The sequence below is a fragment of the Ursus maritimus genome, unplaced genomic scaffold (genome assembly GCF_017311325.1).
Source record: "Ursus maritimus isolate PB19 unplaced genomic scaffold, ASM1731132v1 scaffold_7, whole genome shotgun sequence".
In the NCBI taxonomy this organism is placed as follows: Eukaryota; Metazoa; Chordata; class Mammalia; order Carnivora; family Ursidae; genus Ursus; species Ursus maritimus.
In genome coordinates, this window is record NW_024426885.1 from 67,847,445 (window position 1) to 67,861,375 (window position 13,931).

Consider the following 13,931-nt stretch of genomic DNA (forward strand, 5'->3'; position numbering starts at 1 on the left):
CCCTACCCCACACATGCCCCCGTACACAGCCAGAGCTTTAAACTGCACTGCTGGCCCTCAGCCCTTCCACTCCCGCCATTCTAGAAAGTCTGAAGCTGCCACTGCTTTGAAGTAAGTAAAAAGGCCCATAGCATGTAGCTTTCCAAGAAAGTCTCCTATCCAAACACAATATAATGTAGCAGCTAAAAATGCAAGGTCTGGAGCCCACTGGGCTTGAATTCCAAGTCTGCCATGTGCTAGCCCTGTGTTCTCGTGTGATCGATTTACAGTCGGAGCCGCAGCCTCCTTATCCATAAAATAAGGATGACGATCATCCCTCTTGGGCTGTGAGAAATAGGAATGCCAACGGGTGCGTGGCTGGCTCAGTCTGTAGAGCACGAGACTCTTGATCTTGGGGTCCTGAGTTCAAGCCCCATGTTGGGCATAAAGCTTACATAGCAAAGGAAAAAAGAAATAGGAATGTCAGTGAAGTATTTGAAACCGTCTTTGGCAATAAGTGTCATCTGTTACTACCACGACTAATGGGGACAAACTCTAGTTGGCCTCTCAGAGAAGACGAGGTTGGGTGCGCCCCGGTGGTCCCCGTGCCCGAAGGTGCGTGTGTCCCTGACCTACAACCTTGAGAGCCTGCCTCGGCCCAGCTGCTCAGCCCGACAGAATTATGCCGCCGTGCGTGGCTCAGTACCTCCCGCAGACACCGGCCACCTCCCAAGTTCCACTGAGCCATGGTAGAAATCACAACTTTTCCCTACATCTCTGCTTCCACTACCAGCACGGGAACATTCAATTTGGGGTAGGAAATGCCTTGTTGACTTTGTTCATATCTTTACTTTTTCTTTCTAAATTGAAATTACCAACTCTGACAGAAGTCCAAGTCTCCCATTGATAGATTCAAATGTCATTTTTTTCTAGAACCCACTCTGGGCCTGCTGCATGGCTGTCAACTTGGGATTTCCCATCACTGTTCTCTTGGCAATTCCCTTCACTTTTCTATGTTGGATTCCCCTCCTTTGGGTCCCGTTTCTTCCTTTTTGATTGTTTATCAATTCTAGTGAAGTCCTGTCTTTCCACTGTATGAGGGATTAATGTTTTAGACCTCATCTGTTTAAAAATGTCTTTTTTCCACTCTGAGTTGTCTGATGATTTAGCTGGGTGAGCTAAAGGTTAGAAATCATTTTCCCTGAGAACTTTGAAAAGCATTTCTCCATTGTATTCTAGTTTCTATTATTCTTCTCAAGTCAAAAGAGCATTCTGATTCCTGAACACAAACTATTTGCCTTTTCAGAAATCTTTAGGATCTCTTTTCTATACTTTCTGAAATTTTGGGTGATGTATTTGTTGTCAATGTTTTATGTTTGGTTTTCTGTGGCTTCAACAAATTTAAGTGTGGGTCTTCTGTTGGTCTGTTTCTGCTATGTATTGTTTCTCTTGGGTTCTCATCAAATAGTCTCTTTTCCTCATTGAGCTCATTATTTTTATTTGCATGCTAAACATTGAACACGAAGGAATGTTTGAGGCCTGGGAGAACTTTATTATCCTGGTGAAAGATTTTGTATTTGCTCCTGGCAGACTGCTAGAAGCACTACCCACCTAAGATCCCCTTAATCCCATTAAGGTTTAAGATGGGTCCACCCAGCAGAATTGATGGCTTTAATCCTCTTAATGGCCTCTTTATTTCATCTTTATCCATAAGGTATGGACTTTCAGGGTTTCATTCCAAAGTTTAGATGGGATTTTGTCAGAGTTGCGCTGAAGTCCAATTCTTATCTCCCTGGCTCTCCTGTGTTTTTGACAGCCTGCTTCACTTCTCATTTTGCCACTTCACAAGAAGTGAAGTGGAAAAACGAGGAAACGCTACTTAAGAAGATTTTGTTTGTTTGAGAGAGAGAGAGTGCACACATGAGTGGGAGCGGGAGGGAAAGGGAGAAGCAGACTCCCTGCTGAGCGGGGAACCCAGTGTGGGACTGGATCCCAGGACCCTGGGATCATGACCTGAGCCGAAGGCAGACACTTAACTGACTGAGCCACCCAGATGCCCTGGAAAAGCTACTTTCAGACGCTGGGCTCACCTCACTGAGTTTCCTTCTTCTGGATTTTTGCCCCATAATGTTTCACTCCCTTGTTAGCTCTGCAATGCCTTTATGTTCTGACATCCGTTCTGTGGCACCCGAGTATCCCGTGGTTCAATCTAATGCCGATACTAGTTAGTGGACTTAATGTAGATCCCAGTGGTTAAGGAGCTCAGACCCACAAGACTGCCCACACATCAGGTGCTAGCGGCAAGTCCTTGTTGTCTTCAACCCACCCTCACTTCTGCCCATCTAGCTATAATTTTGGGGTATCCCATGACCCCCCCAAGGTTTGATATGTAGCTAGAATAACTCGAACTCAGGAAGGGCTATATTTACAGTTTTATTATAAAAGATAAAACTCAGGGACAGCCAAATGAAAGAGACACATAAGGCAAGGCCTGGAGGGGATGGAGGACCACCGGAGTCTGTCCCTGTGAGGTCTGGATGTGCTATCCCAGTGCCTCCACACGTCCACCAACCAGGAAGCTCCAGGAGCCTTGTTCAGTTTTATCGAGGTTTCTTCCCATAGGCCCACTTGATAAGATCACCGGCCATATGATTGACAATCTCCAGTTTCCCTGCCTCCTGGGGTTTGGGGTGCGAGGGCAGAGAGTTCTAATCTCTAGTCACATGGTTAGTTTGCTGGTGACCAGTCCTGGAGCTATCTAGTGTCCCACCAGGAGTCACCATATTAACATAACAAAGATACTCCTATCACTTTGGGAAAATTCCACGAATTGAGAAGCCTTGTGCTAGGACCAGGGAGAAACACCAGATAAGTACTTTTGTTATGCTACAGCCTTCAAATATATTCCTTGCATATGCATTATGTATAGTTCTAGTTGTTTTCAGGGAGGGACCGGTCAGAAATACCTAGTCCACTATAAATGGAAGCAAAATTTTCTTGATCATCAACAAATAGAATTTAATGAAAAAAGAGCAAGAGAAAGGAGAGAGTAAGGACACAGAGGACTGGACCAATAACAAGGGAGTAGGTAAAACAGTAGGTAAAAAGAAAACAAAGCACAAAAAGGAAGGATTTTTTACAAGGAGAAATTGATGGTAGAAGGGTACTTTTGGGGCAAAGATAAAGATTTCAACATTTTTAAAATAAAAAAAAATTTTAAGATTTTATTTATTCATCTGTCAAAGAGAGAGAGAGCACCAGCCGGGGAAGAGGCAGGCAGAGGGAGAAACAGATTCCCTGCTGTGCAAAGAGCCCGATGTGGGACTCGATCCGAGGCTCTGGGATCATGACCTGAGCCAAAGGTAGATGCTTAACCGACTAAGCCACCCAGATTTCTCTCAATATTTTTTTTTAGTTCTGCATCTTGCAAACTTTACTCTCCATTTCTTTGGTGTCTCACCCCCATTTCCTAAATGGCTATTTAGCACTTGTAATGTGGCTAATATATCCTAGGAACTGAGTTTTATTATTATTATTATTATTATTATTATTTGATAACCTATATTTAAACAGCCACAGGTGGCAAAGGGACTACATATCGGACAGTCCAACTTCAGATTGGATGTTTCATCTGTTAGAGAAAGACTAGAACCACCCACCCCACAGTCCCCTTGCATCCTTCCCAGCTTCCCAGCATAGCGAGGGCTGCGAGTCTAGGGCTGCAGGAATGTGCCTGGTATCTCCTTTGATAAGGCTCGCTCAAAATAACTCACTGAGACCTCAAGCTCCAGGCGACAGGGTCTAAGTGTTACAACTCTCAATTAGGTATGAAAACGTGATTTTCTTTTCCAGAAAAAGAACTTGAGGTAGGGGAAAGAACAAGAATGAGGGCTACACAGAAGAGAGGTGATACCATCACCACATGGGAAAATGAAAATGGTTGACATCTTTATTGGGGAGTTGTTACATAAATAGATCCGTTTTCCAAAATTTTAGAGCTAAGATTTATACATAACGGTGTGTGTAAAGTTTATCTCCAGCAAAACTGTAAGTAATAATAATAATTAACCCAGTGGGGATGGGCAGCGTGTGGACGTGTTGGGTATGGTTGAAACAATGACAGAATGTTGACAATTGTTGAAGCTGGGCAATGAGGACACGGGATTCTTTATATTCCTGTTATTCTCTATATGTTGAAAAAATTCAAAAATAAAAGTCTTTAAAAATAAGTCTTCTTAGGGGCACCTGAGTGGCTCAGTTGGTTAAGCGTCTGACTCTTGATTTCGGCTCAGATCATGATTCCAGGGTTGTGAGATTGAGCCCTGAGTCGGGCTCCATGCTCAGTGCGAAAGTCTGCTTGAGATCCTCTTTCTCTCCTTCTGCCTCTCCCCCTGCCCTCTCTTTCCAAAAAAGAAAAAAAAAAGTATCCTTAGACCTCACAGGTATGTATAAAAAAAGTGCTAGAAAGACATACCACAGAATCGTAAGAGTGGCTCTTATTTCTAAGATCTCATACTTAAAAATGTTTTTCTTACTTGATGTTTTGGGAAGGTGGTATGTACAACTATGGAAAAAACTCTGCAGTGTGTTTCCATGCGTGTTTCCATGCCTGTCTCCATCTACTCAGTTATAGCTGCGCAGACCCCTTCAGAATTTCTAGGCAAATATAAAGCCATAGTTTCTCCTTTTTACTCCTAAAGTAGCACACTGTATCATTATTCTGCACTTGGCCTTACACTTCACAACATATTTTATTTTTTTTAAGTAATCTCTCTACCCAATGTGGGGCTTGAACTCACAACCCCAAGATCAAGAGTTGCCTGCTCTGCCCACCTGAGCCAGCCAGCCACCTCTTCTAACAGCATAGTTTAGTCCTCTGCAGTACCTAGAGAGGCCATTCATTGTTAAGCTGCGTGGTGTTACATTGTATTGGCCTCTGGGGGGTCTCCTCTGCACTGTTAAAAAACTGTGACCTGTTCCGTAAAACCTGTTGCAATATTTTTGTATCTTTCTTTCCTCCTTCTGGTATTCTCATTACAGCATGGGACTTTTTTTTTTTTTTTTTTTTTTTTTTTTTTTTTTGAGAGAGAGAGAGAGAGAGAGAGAAAGAGCATGGGGGAGTGGAGGGGAGAGAGAGACTCTCAAGCCGACTCCCCACTGAGCGTGGAGCCCGACATGGGGCTGATCTCATGACCCTGAGATCGTGGCTGTAGCCAAAATCAGAAGTCAGACGCTCAACTGACAGAGCCACCCGGGCGTCCCTACAATATGTTACACTTCTTATGGTTGTTCCTCAGTCTTTGGGTATTCTGGGGTTTTGTTTGTTTTTGTTGTTTTTTGGGGGGGGGTTGTGGTTTTTTGGGTTTTTTTTTTTTTTTTGGTTTTTTTTTTTTTTGTCTTTGCTCCTTTTGCTTTGCAGTTTTCAAGGATTCTCTTGATACATCCTCCAGCTCAGAGATTCTTTCCTTGGCCAGGTCCAGTCTGCTGAGCAGCCCGTCAAAGGCACTCTTCATTTCTATTGCAGTGTGAGTTTTCATTGCTGTTTTGTTGTTTTTTTCATCTCTAGCATTTTTTTTCTTTAAAGATTTTAGTTATTTATTTGAGAGAGAGCGCACACATAAGCAGTGGGGAGAGGGAGAGGGACAAGCAGATTCCCTGCTGTGCAGGAAGCTTGATGGGGGGGCTCAATCCCAGGACCCCGGGATCATGATCTGAGCCGAAGGCAGACGCTTAATGACTGAGCCACCCAGGAGTCCCTCTAGCCTTTCTTTTTAATTCTTTCTTAAGATTTCTATCTCTCCGCTAATATTGCCCGTCTGTTCTTGCAGCCTGTCTACTTCATCCATTAGAGCCCTTGGCATGTTAATCATGGTTGTTTCCAATTCCCAGTCTGATCATTCCAACATCCCTGTCATGTCTGGTTCTGATGCTCGCTCTGTCTCTTCACATTGTGTTTTTGCCTTTTGGTATGTCTTGCAATTTTTTTCTTGTAGCTGGACGTGGAGTTACCAGGAAAAAGGAACTGCTGTAAATAGTCCTTTAGTGAGGTGATGGTGAGTGTGGGGGAGCAGAATCCTATCATCTAGTGATTAGGTCTGTCTTTCAGTGAATTTCGGAAGTGTTTCTCGGCTGTTTTCTTCTCCTTGGCATGGGGGGTGGGGCGCGGACAGGATGGCTAGAGTGGGCTGGGGCTGGGCATTCTCCCTTTCCCTGGTAATACACCAGCAGGTTATACCCCAGCAGGTTAGGCTCAGGTTAACTAGTCTCCCCTGGGGGCAGGTCTTGTTAAGAAAACCAGAGTGCTCTATTGCATTTCAGAATGTTCCCTGTCCTGCCCCCTGCTGGCACCCTGAGGGGTTTCCCTCCGATACTTAACTGTGAGAGCCTGGAATGGGGGTGTTAGTTCACAATATAGTGGGATTTCCCCTTAGGACAGGGTCCCCTGGGAGTTTTTAACTCTGAGTTGTGGTCATGGAGTCTCCAGCTTTGGTCCGTTATGATTGAGGTTTCTCTACTGCTCCCCCACTCCCTGGTTTCCGCAGAGGTTTCTCCTTGAGCCTCTGCTCCTCTAAAATAGGACTTCCCGCATTTGCCCGCCGGTCTCTCCAACCTTGGAGCAGTTGGAGCTCTTGTAGATCCAAGACGACTTGTTGGTTTTTCGGTCTGTTCAGCGTTTTACTTGTCAGAACTGAGTGTGACATATGAGCTTATGTGCAAAACAGGAAACTAGAACTGTGCTTAAAAACTTATTCATAAATCACATCAGTTGAATGGGTAAATTTAATTTAGGAAGTATGCAAATATTTTTTTGCAGGATAAATCTTCAAAAGTGGATTGTAGGGTCAAAGGGTTTGCATAATTCTGTGGTTTTAAGTCTTGCCAACTTGCCAGTGCCCCAGTTTACAGTAATTCCCACCAGCCATGTCTGTCTGAGATGACACACACAAATATTTTAGAGACTTTTCAACACTGGCTTGGTTTATGTGATTTTGTTTAATGTGTTAAGCTAAGTAGATAATAAATCTGAGAGTAAGTCAACATATTAGGCCAAACTAATCAAGAGTGACCTTTAAAAAGCAAGCTCTTGTCTGGCAACTTTCCTATTTCAAGGACACCCACTCAGCTGTTCAAAGCTTGACCACTCATTGTAGGAGCTAAGTTACACATATCTTAATGCCCAGTGAAATTTCTTCAAGTTTGACACTACTTAATTTTACCAATTACAAAGAATTCAATAATGTACAAATTGTTGTTAATAGGGCACCTGGCTGGCTCAGTCCGTAGAGCATGTAACGCTTAATCTCGGAATCATGAGTTCGAGACCCACATTGGGCGCAGAGATTACTTAAGAAAGAAAGAAAGAAAGAAAGAAAATGTTTTATTTAACGTTTTTTTTTTCTAAGATTTTATTTTTAAGTAACCTCTGCACCCAGTGTGGGGCTCAAACTCATAACCCTGAGATCAAGAGTCACATGTTCCACTGACTGAGTCAGCCACACGCCCCTAAGTGAAATGTTTTAAACAAAACCAAATTGGTGTCAATGGAAATTATCTGGTTTTGACTATCTCATTAACTCAAATCTGCCACTTTATTTTTTTAAGGAAGTTATAAATTATAACATCCTGTGAGAAGGGCGCCTGGGTGGCTCAGTTGGCTAAGCATCTGCCTTCGGCTCAGGTCATGATTTTGGGGTTCCGAAATTGAGCCCTGCATCAGGCTCCCCTCAGCAGGGAGTCTGCTTGTCATCTCCCTCTCCCTCTGTTCCTCCCCCCTGCTCGTGCTCTCTCACATGAACAAAAAATTTTTTAAAAAAATATCCTGTGACATAACACCTTTAATTTTAACAGAATACTACACTTGTGGAAGGATAAGCCTTTGAAATAAAGAGCAATCTGTACGAGTGAGATGTCAACCATCAGACGTAATCCAGTAATGTAGCTCCATGGCTCAGAAGCCGGCCCTAGAGAAAGTCTAGTTCAAATCCCATCTGGGCCACTTAGGGAACTCTTTGTAGGTTGAATTACTTGCAAATTACTTCACAAAACTTTCACTCCTTCATAGATTGATGTGAAGATCAGATAAAATAACACGATAAAGATGCTTATCACACTGCTTGGAACACAGTGATCAGCGGTAAATGATTCCCTAAAGGAAGGTTCCCACACTGCTTATCATACTTGACTTTTTTTCATGTAAAATATTCTGATTCTTATTTTTTTGGTTCAAACGCCAACAATTCCATGAAGACTCTCCAAACTCCTCAAAAACACGTTGCCCTCTTCCTTCTCAGTATTCCCATAAAATACTGAGTATGAAAATGACAACGCATAGGGTTGGTTTGTTTTTTTTTTTTTTACAACACACTGCATTCAATTAATTTAATTTGCAACACACTACCGCGTATTTAATACACTCTCTAATCTAGTTTTTCCAATTTTTATTCCCTATTTGTTTTAATTCTGAGGAATTTTAGAGAAAGCATGCTCAAATTCATTTTGTCCTTCCCCACCCCACATTACAGTCAATGTAAGGCATAGCATTCAATGCTTTTATTTTTCAATAAATAGTTTTAAATCAACGATATGTGAAAGTCCCCTCAGGATCTATATGTATTAAAAAACAGACCCTTGTTGTTTATGCTCCTAGTTCCTAGGTCAAATAGCCTCCATTGTATTTTCTTTATTTAGGGATGTGCAGATGGTACAAAATCGGCTTTTTAGAGCAAATTCATTCTGGATATCTGAAATTTTCCATTCAAGGGAGTCCGAAAAAAACTGAGATCTGATTTAATCACAATTCTGATAGTAAGCAGCACATCTATTTAAACTAGCTAACAGCTTCCTACCTGTCATCCCCATAGAGAAAGACAAAACAAAACCAAACCAACCTAGGGTCTTAAAACAATATTTCAGGGCCACTCAGGTGGCTCAGTCGGTTAAGTGTCTGCCTTCAGCTCAGGTCATGATCCCAGGGTCCTGGGATCGAGCCCCACATCAGGTTTCCTACTCAGCAGGGAGGCTGTTTCTCCCTCTCCCTGCAGCTCCCCCTGCTTGTGTGAGCTGTCAAATAATGAAAATCTTTTTAAAAAACCAAGCATTTCTGAAACGAGAACATAAGAATATTGAACCCTAATTAAAGAACATTGTAATACCAATTTTATCCAGTGTAAGAAAAATTTTAAGCTTTATTTTGATAAACATTTCAGATTCCCTCATATCACAGCATATCAATAAGCAAAATGTACATATACTGATTTTATACCCCATGTCAAGTCCCAAACTCCCAATCCTTAGGTAAGCAAGTTGCAAAATACAAGTGCCAATAACTTAACTATAGGTAATATTTTAAACAAGTGTTCAGCACTTTAAGTGAAATGAGGCTTTAATCAAAAAGAGACTTAATTCCACAGGGTGTCTTTTTTCAGCAATAATTAATCCAATCACATCTGTGATTCCGAGCTCAAGTGACAGTGTTACATTTGAAGCAGACAAGAAAAGGCAATGAACTCTATAGGGGTATATTACAGTATGTGCTATATTTTTGGACAATCTCTAAACTGCATTCGATTTTTAGGACTTGTTTTGGAGTCTAACGAGACAAGAATTAGAGGGAAGAGCTCTGACTCCACTTTGAGGAATGGTACACAATGGCTCTGTCTTGGCGCAAAGATACATTATGACACTGGTGGTCTTTGATCAACTCCCCACACTAATTGAATCACCACGGGCCGACTTCCTTCAGCTACAACTTTGATTAAGGAACACACAAATTTTACCCAAAGAAAATTCTGTACTTCAGTTTTAAAAAGCAGACAGTTCCATTAAGAAGCAACCATTTAAATATCTGAGTATACACATTCAAGTTTTTACAACTTCATGCCTTAAGTTTTGATTTCAGAAGTATCATTTCATGGACCCAGCATCAGATATTTACACGTTTTATACAATATAATTTTAGAAACTGTAAGCTGCACAAAATAATCATAACATTGTTATCAAATTCAAGTTTCCAGTGATCTTAAAAAAGGCAAATTATAGCTGTTTTTGCTCAGCTGAGATATCCAGTTATGGTTATTATCTAGAAAATCCTAAATTTATGTGAAAAAAGTAATCAAAGAAAATCTGTAACTTTGATAATTTTCAACCTTTAAAATGCATCGCTAAAAATAAATAAAAGGACTCCTCTGGCAGTGAGTAACCGAGTCAAGGAGCTTTGCAAACCCTAAGCCACTCTTGGAAGCTATTTTAGGTTTTACATAATTTCCAGTCTTAATACCACTATTTTAATTCAGATAAAAGACATAACATTTGGAAGTCCTTGGCATCAGAAACGGCACTTTTGGACAAGAATCACAACTGGAAGCTAGAGGAAAAAATGGATCTTAGCACAATTTCTCTCAAAGTATGGGGACTCTTACATAATCAATGTACAAGAGAAGCAGTAGTTCAGAAATCTTGGGAACCTCCAATTTCTTTAGCTATTTTTGATTTACTAAACAATCTGAAATAAGCATTATATTTAAAGAAAAAGGAAAACACACAAAAAACGAGAAACAGGCAGTATGTAGCATTTTAGCAGGAGTCAACAAGAGTGCTTTTCCTCCCTGGCTTTGGGCACATTGTCTCACCTTTTTTGTTGTCCACTTGGATACAAAAAAAACAAAACCAAATCTCTGCTCAAAGCAGTTAGACTGGAGAACACTGTAGGGTTTACATATGATTTTTTTCTAATTTCCCATCCGCCTAGACCCTGAAGTCTAAATAAATATTTCAATAAAAACTTTTCTCCCATTTGCATTAGTCTGAGCCACTATATAATTTACTGGGAAAGTAGGGGAAGGCAGCTAAAAAAATCATTGGTGGCTACCAGGTTCCTGTCTGTCCTGTTCTGGTGGTTTTCTTTTAATCATTTTAATTTTTTTTAGGATGATAAGGACAAAAGCTACGGCTGGAAATTCACACAGTTCAGGAATGTGTTGAACGAAAATTTACCATAGTCCTTAAGGTTCAAGTATTAGAAAGCTGCTAATTAGCAGGTGGACATAATTAGCCACTCAGATGACACTGGCAACGTTTGCTGAGCTGTTTTTATGAAAGCTTCCCCTTGTATTCTTGAAGGATCCAAGCATTTGAGTCCACAAACTAGCCACTTTCAAGAAGGAATTCTTTTGACCAAAATTTACCCTAAAACCAATGTTCTCAATTCCTTTCTTTTCCTGAAATTTGTTTGATCACGTTTTAAGGTGGGGAAGTGTATGAAGCAGGGGGTTTTGTATGGTACTGTACTCTTATTTAAGAGACCTAACGTTTTAGTGAACTGGGAAACCTCACGACATACTTACACTCCACATATTTATAGATACTCTGTGCTACATAATACAGACTGGAAGAAAGTGTGTTTTGACCCAAAAGGATACACTGAAATGCTGTAGTGTGACAATATATTCATTGGAGAGTTAGCATAATTTAAAAGGAAAGTGTATATTTTAATAATTCCAATGTTCTGTTATTTGGGCTTACTTTTAACTTTTTCCCTTTTGATTCTGCATTTCTATTTAAGAGGGCGTCTTTTATTTTTAAGCCGTGCTTAAGACTATAAAGAATATGCTAATGCAACTTAATATAAATATAAATAATATATAAGCAATATATATGCATACATAGACACAGAGCCGCGGGCATCAGACCACTGACGTCGTACTTTCGGGGTTCACACGAATAAGTCTAGATGCATTCCTCAGGTCCTGGAGTTGCTTGGCGGGTTTCCCCACACCTTCTTCAAACCTTTTCTCCACCACAGGGAGGACGGTCTCATACAGAAAGGATGCATTCTGTCTGATAAAAGCCTTTTTCTCTGGATCCTGCTCACACCGAAGGCTGTAATCCACATGCTGCACGGCAACCAAGATGATTTCCACCAGGCTCTCCAGAAGCACCATGTGCAGCTCCGGGAAATACAGCTTCAGGGCTTCTTCCAAGAAGCCCATGGTCTGTTTGGTGAAGGCAACCACGGTGTAACTCAGGTTCACCCAGCAGTCATCCCCCGTGTACTGCTCAAAGTTTCGGACCCCACAACTCTTCATCTCCTCTTTGAGCTTGCCCAGGGCCTCTGGGGTCATCAAGTTCATCCTCCTCCACATCTCCTCAGAGTTGCGATGTTTAGTGGCTTCGATGATGATTTCTTTGTAACTGTGCAAGGCCCCTTGGATGTCTTTCACCAGAAGGGCATGGATGATGAAGGTGAGGTCGAGTCCGATGTCACCCAGTTGCTGACAGTGCTCCTTTGCCACTTTCACACACTCCGCCGCGGTAGAGAGGCTCTCCTTACTATCAAACACCTGCTTGCTAAAAGCATCCACAAACATGCCCATGGCTGATCTCGCCCAGACCACAAAGGCAGAGTAGCAGCCACTGTCAGTGCCTGCAAAATCTGTCTCAAATTCCCGTGCAGTCTCAAGAAGGCTGGTAAAGAAGACATGGCACAGCTTATGAATGTAGAGTAAGGTGGCACCTTCGATACGAAGCTGGCGTATGGCAGTGTGCACAGCGGCTGCCCTGTTTCTCAAGAACAGCTCACAAGCCTTTGTGCACTGGCCAAGCCGGATTAGTTGAGAAACTGCCCTTCGGGTAGCCTTGGGACCACCTCTCAGGGAACGATCTGGGGAGAGTTCGAACACTAGCACCTCGGTGAGCTGCCGGACACGCTCATCCACTTTAGCCCTTAGTTCTTTTACAGGAGGTGGACTGGGCTTATCCTCCAGGTAATGGTTCAATTTATCCAGCAGGTCAACGGCTCCTTCAAAGTCCCTCTGGGCAATACAGACATCCAAGTCTTCAGGCAACTCCTGGATCCATTCCATTGAGAGATCCACCTTCTCCTCTTCTACCTCAGGAATAGCTGGTTCGTCGTCTTCTTCATCCTCAAATGGGTTACTGGCCTTAGAAGTCACCTGGGGTGGTCCTCGAGGGGCCGCTGCCTCCTCCTGCTCCCTTCGTCTTTTTTCACTGAGGGCCCTCTTGGTTTCCTCCAGCACTTCCAGCCATTCTCGTTTGATTTTAGCATTTTCCGCCTGAAAAATACGGCTCTCGGGAAACATTAGCAGCTTGAACATGTCCTTCATGGGTGGGTTGTCCTTGACATTGACCACGGCCAAACCATCCAGGGGATAGAGGGCGTTGTAGCGATACATCCCCCGCCGCTGTGGCAGCCAGGTGGCCACCAGCAAACAGTCGTTCATGAGAAAGCCGTGCACCCGCTGCAGTTGGGCCATGTGGTCAGCCTCGTATTCCACCAGGTCCCCGTTGTACACCAGGTACTGCCCCGGAGTCTCCAGCAGGTGCCTGCAGCCTTCCACCTTCTCAAGCAGGGTGGTAAGAGTGCGCTGCTTCCCTTCCTCGCCCGGACCCGAACTGTCGCGGGAGGCGCCCCCGGGAGTGGGAAAAAAGCCGGCCTGGCCCCGCAGGTGGTCTCTGCTCCCCGCGCCACCTCCCCCTTCCTCCCCTCCGGAGGCCGCGGCAGCCCCAGCGGCGGCGGCAGCCGGCAGAAGGGTAAGCGGGATGCTCTCCAGGCTGCTCTTCTGTTCGGTCAGCAGATGGCTGAGCTGATACATCTCGCTCTCCAGGTAGGAGATCTCGCGGGCCGTCTCTATGAACTGCCGGTAGTTCTGGTAGACGTTGCGTTTCAGGTTCTGCGCCGTCTCCTCCGCCAGCGCCTGGATGCGCTGCCGGTGCTCCTGCAGGTCCCGGTCCCCGTCCGACTGCTGCGAGAGCTGCTTCACGTACAGCCGCGCCTCAAAGCCTCCTGACTCCAGCTGCCGCCGCAGGCGGGTCGCCCCACTGTCCGACATCGCCATCGCCATTTCCGTCGGAGTCTCACGCAGTCACTGTCACTATCGCCGCCGCCGGTACCTCCGCTGTCGAGACCCACCCAAGCCCCGCCGAGCTCCAGGGCT

General features: G+C 43.6%; 1 protein-coding gene across 1 annotated transcript; it reads right to left on the reverse strand.

Annotated features, from left to right (window-relative positions):
- Positions 1-9,142: 9,142 nt before the first annotated feature.
- EXOC8 (exocyst complex component 8) lies at positions 9,143-13,925 on the reverse strand. Its single transcript, XM_040624157.1, has one exon. It carries the CDS (start codon positions 13,836-13,838, stop codon positions 11,661-11,663), a length of 2,178 nt encoding a protein of 725 aa, XP_040480091.1. The 5' UTR covers positions 13,839-13,925; the 3' UTR covers positions 9,143-11,660.
- Positions 13,926-13,931: the final 6 nt, after the last annotated feature.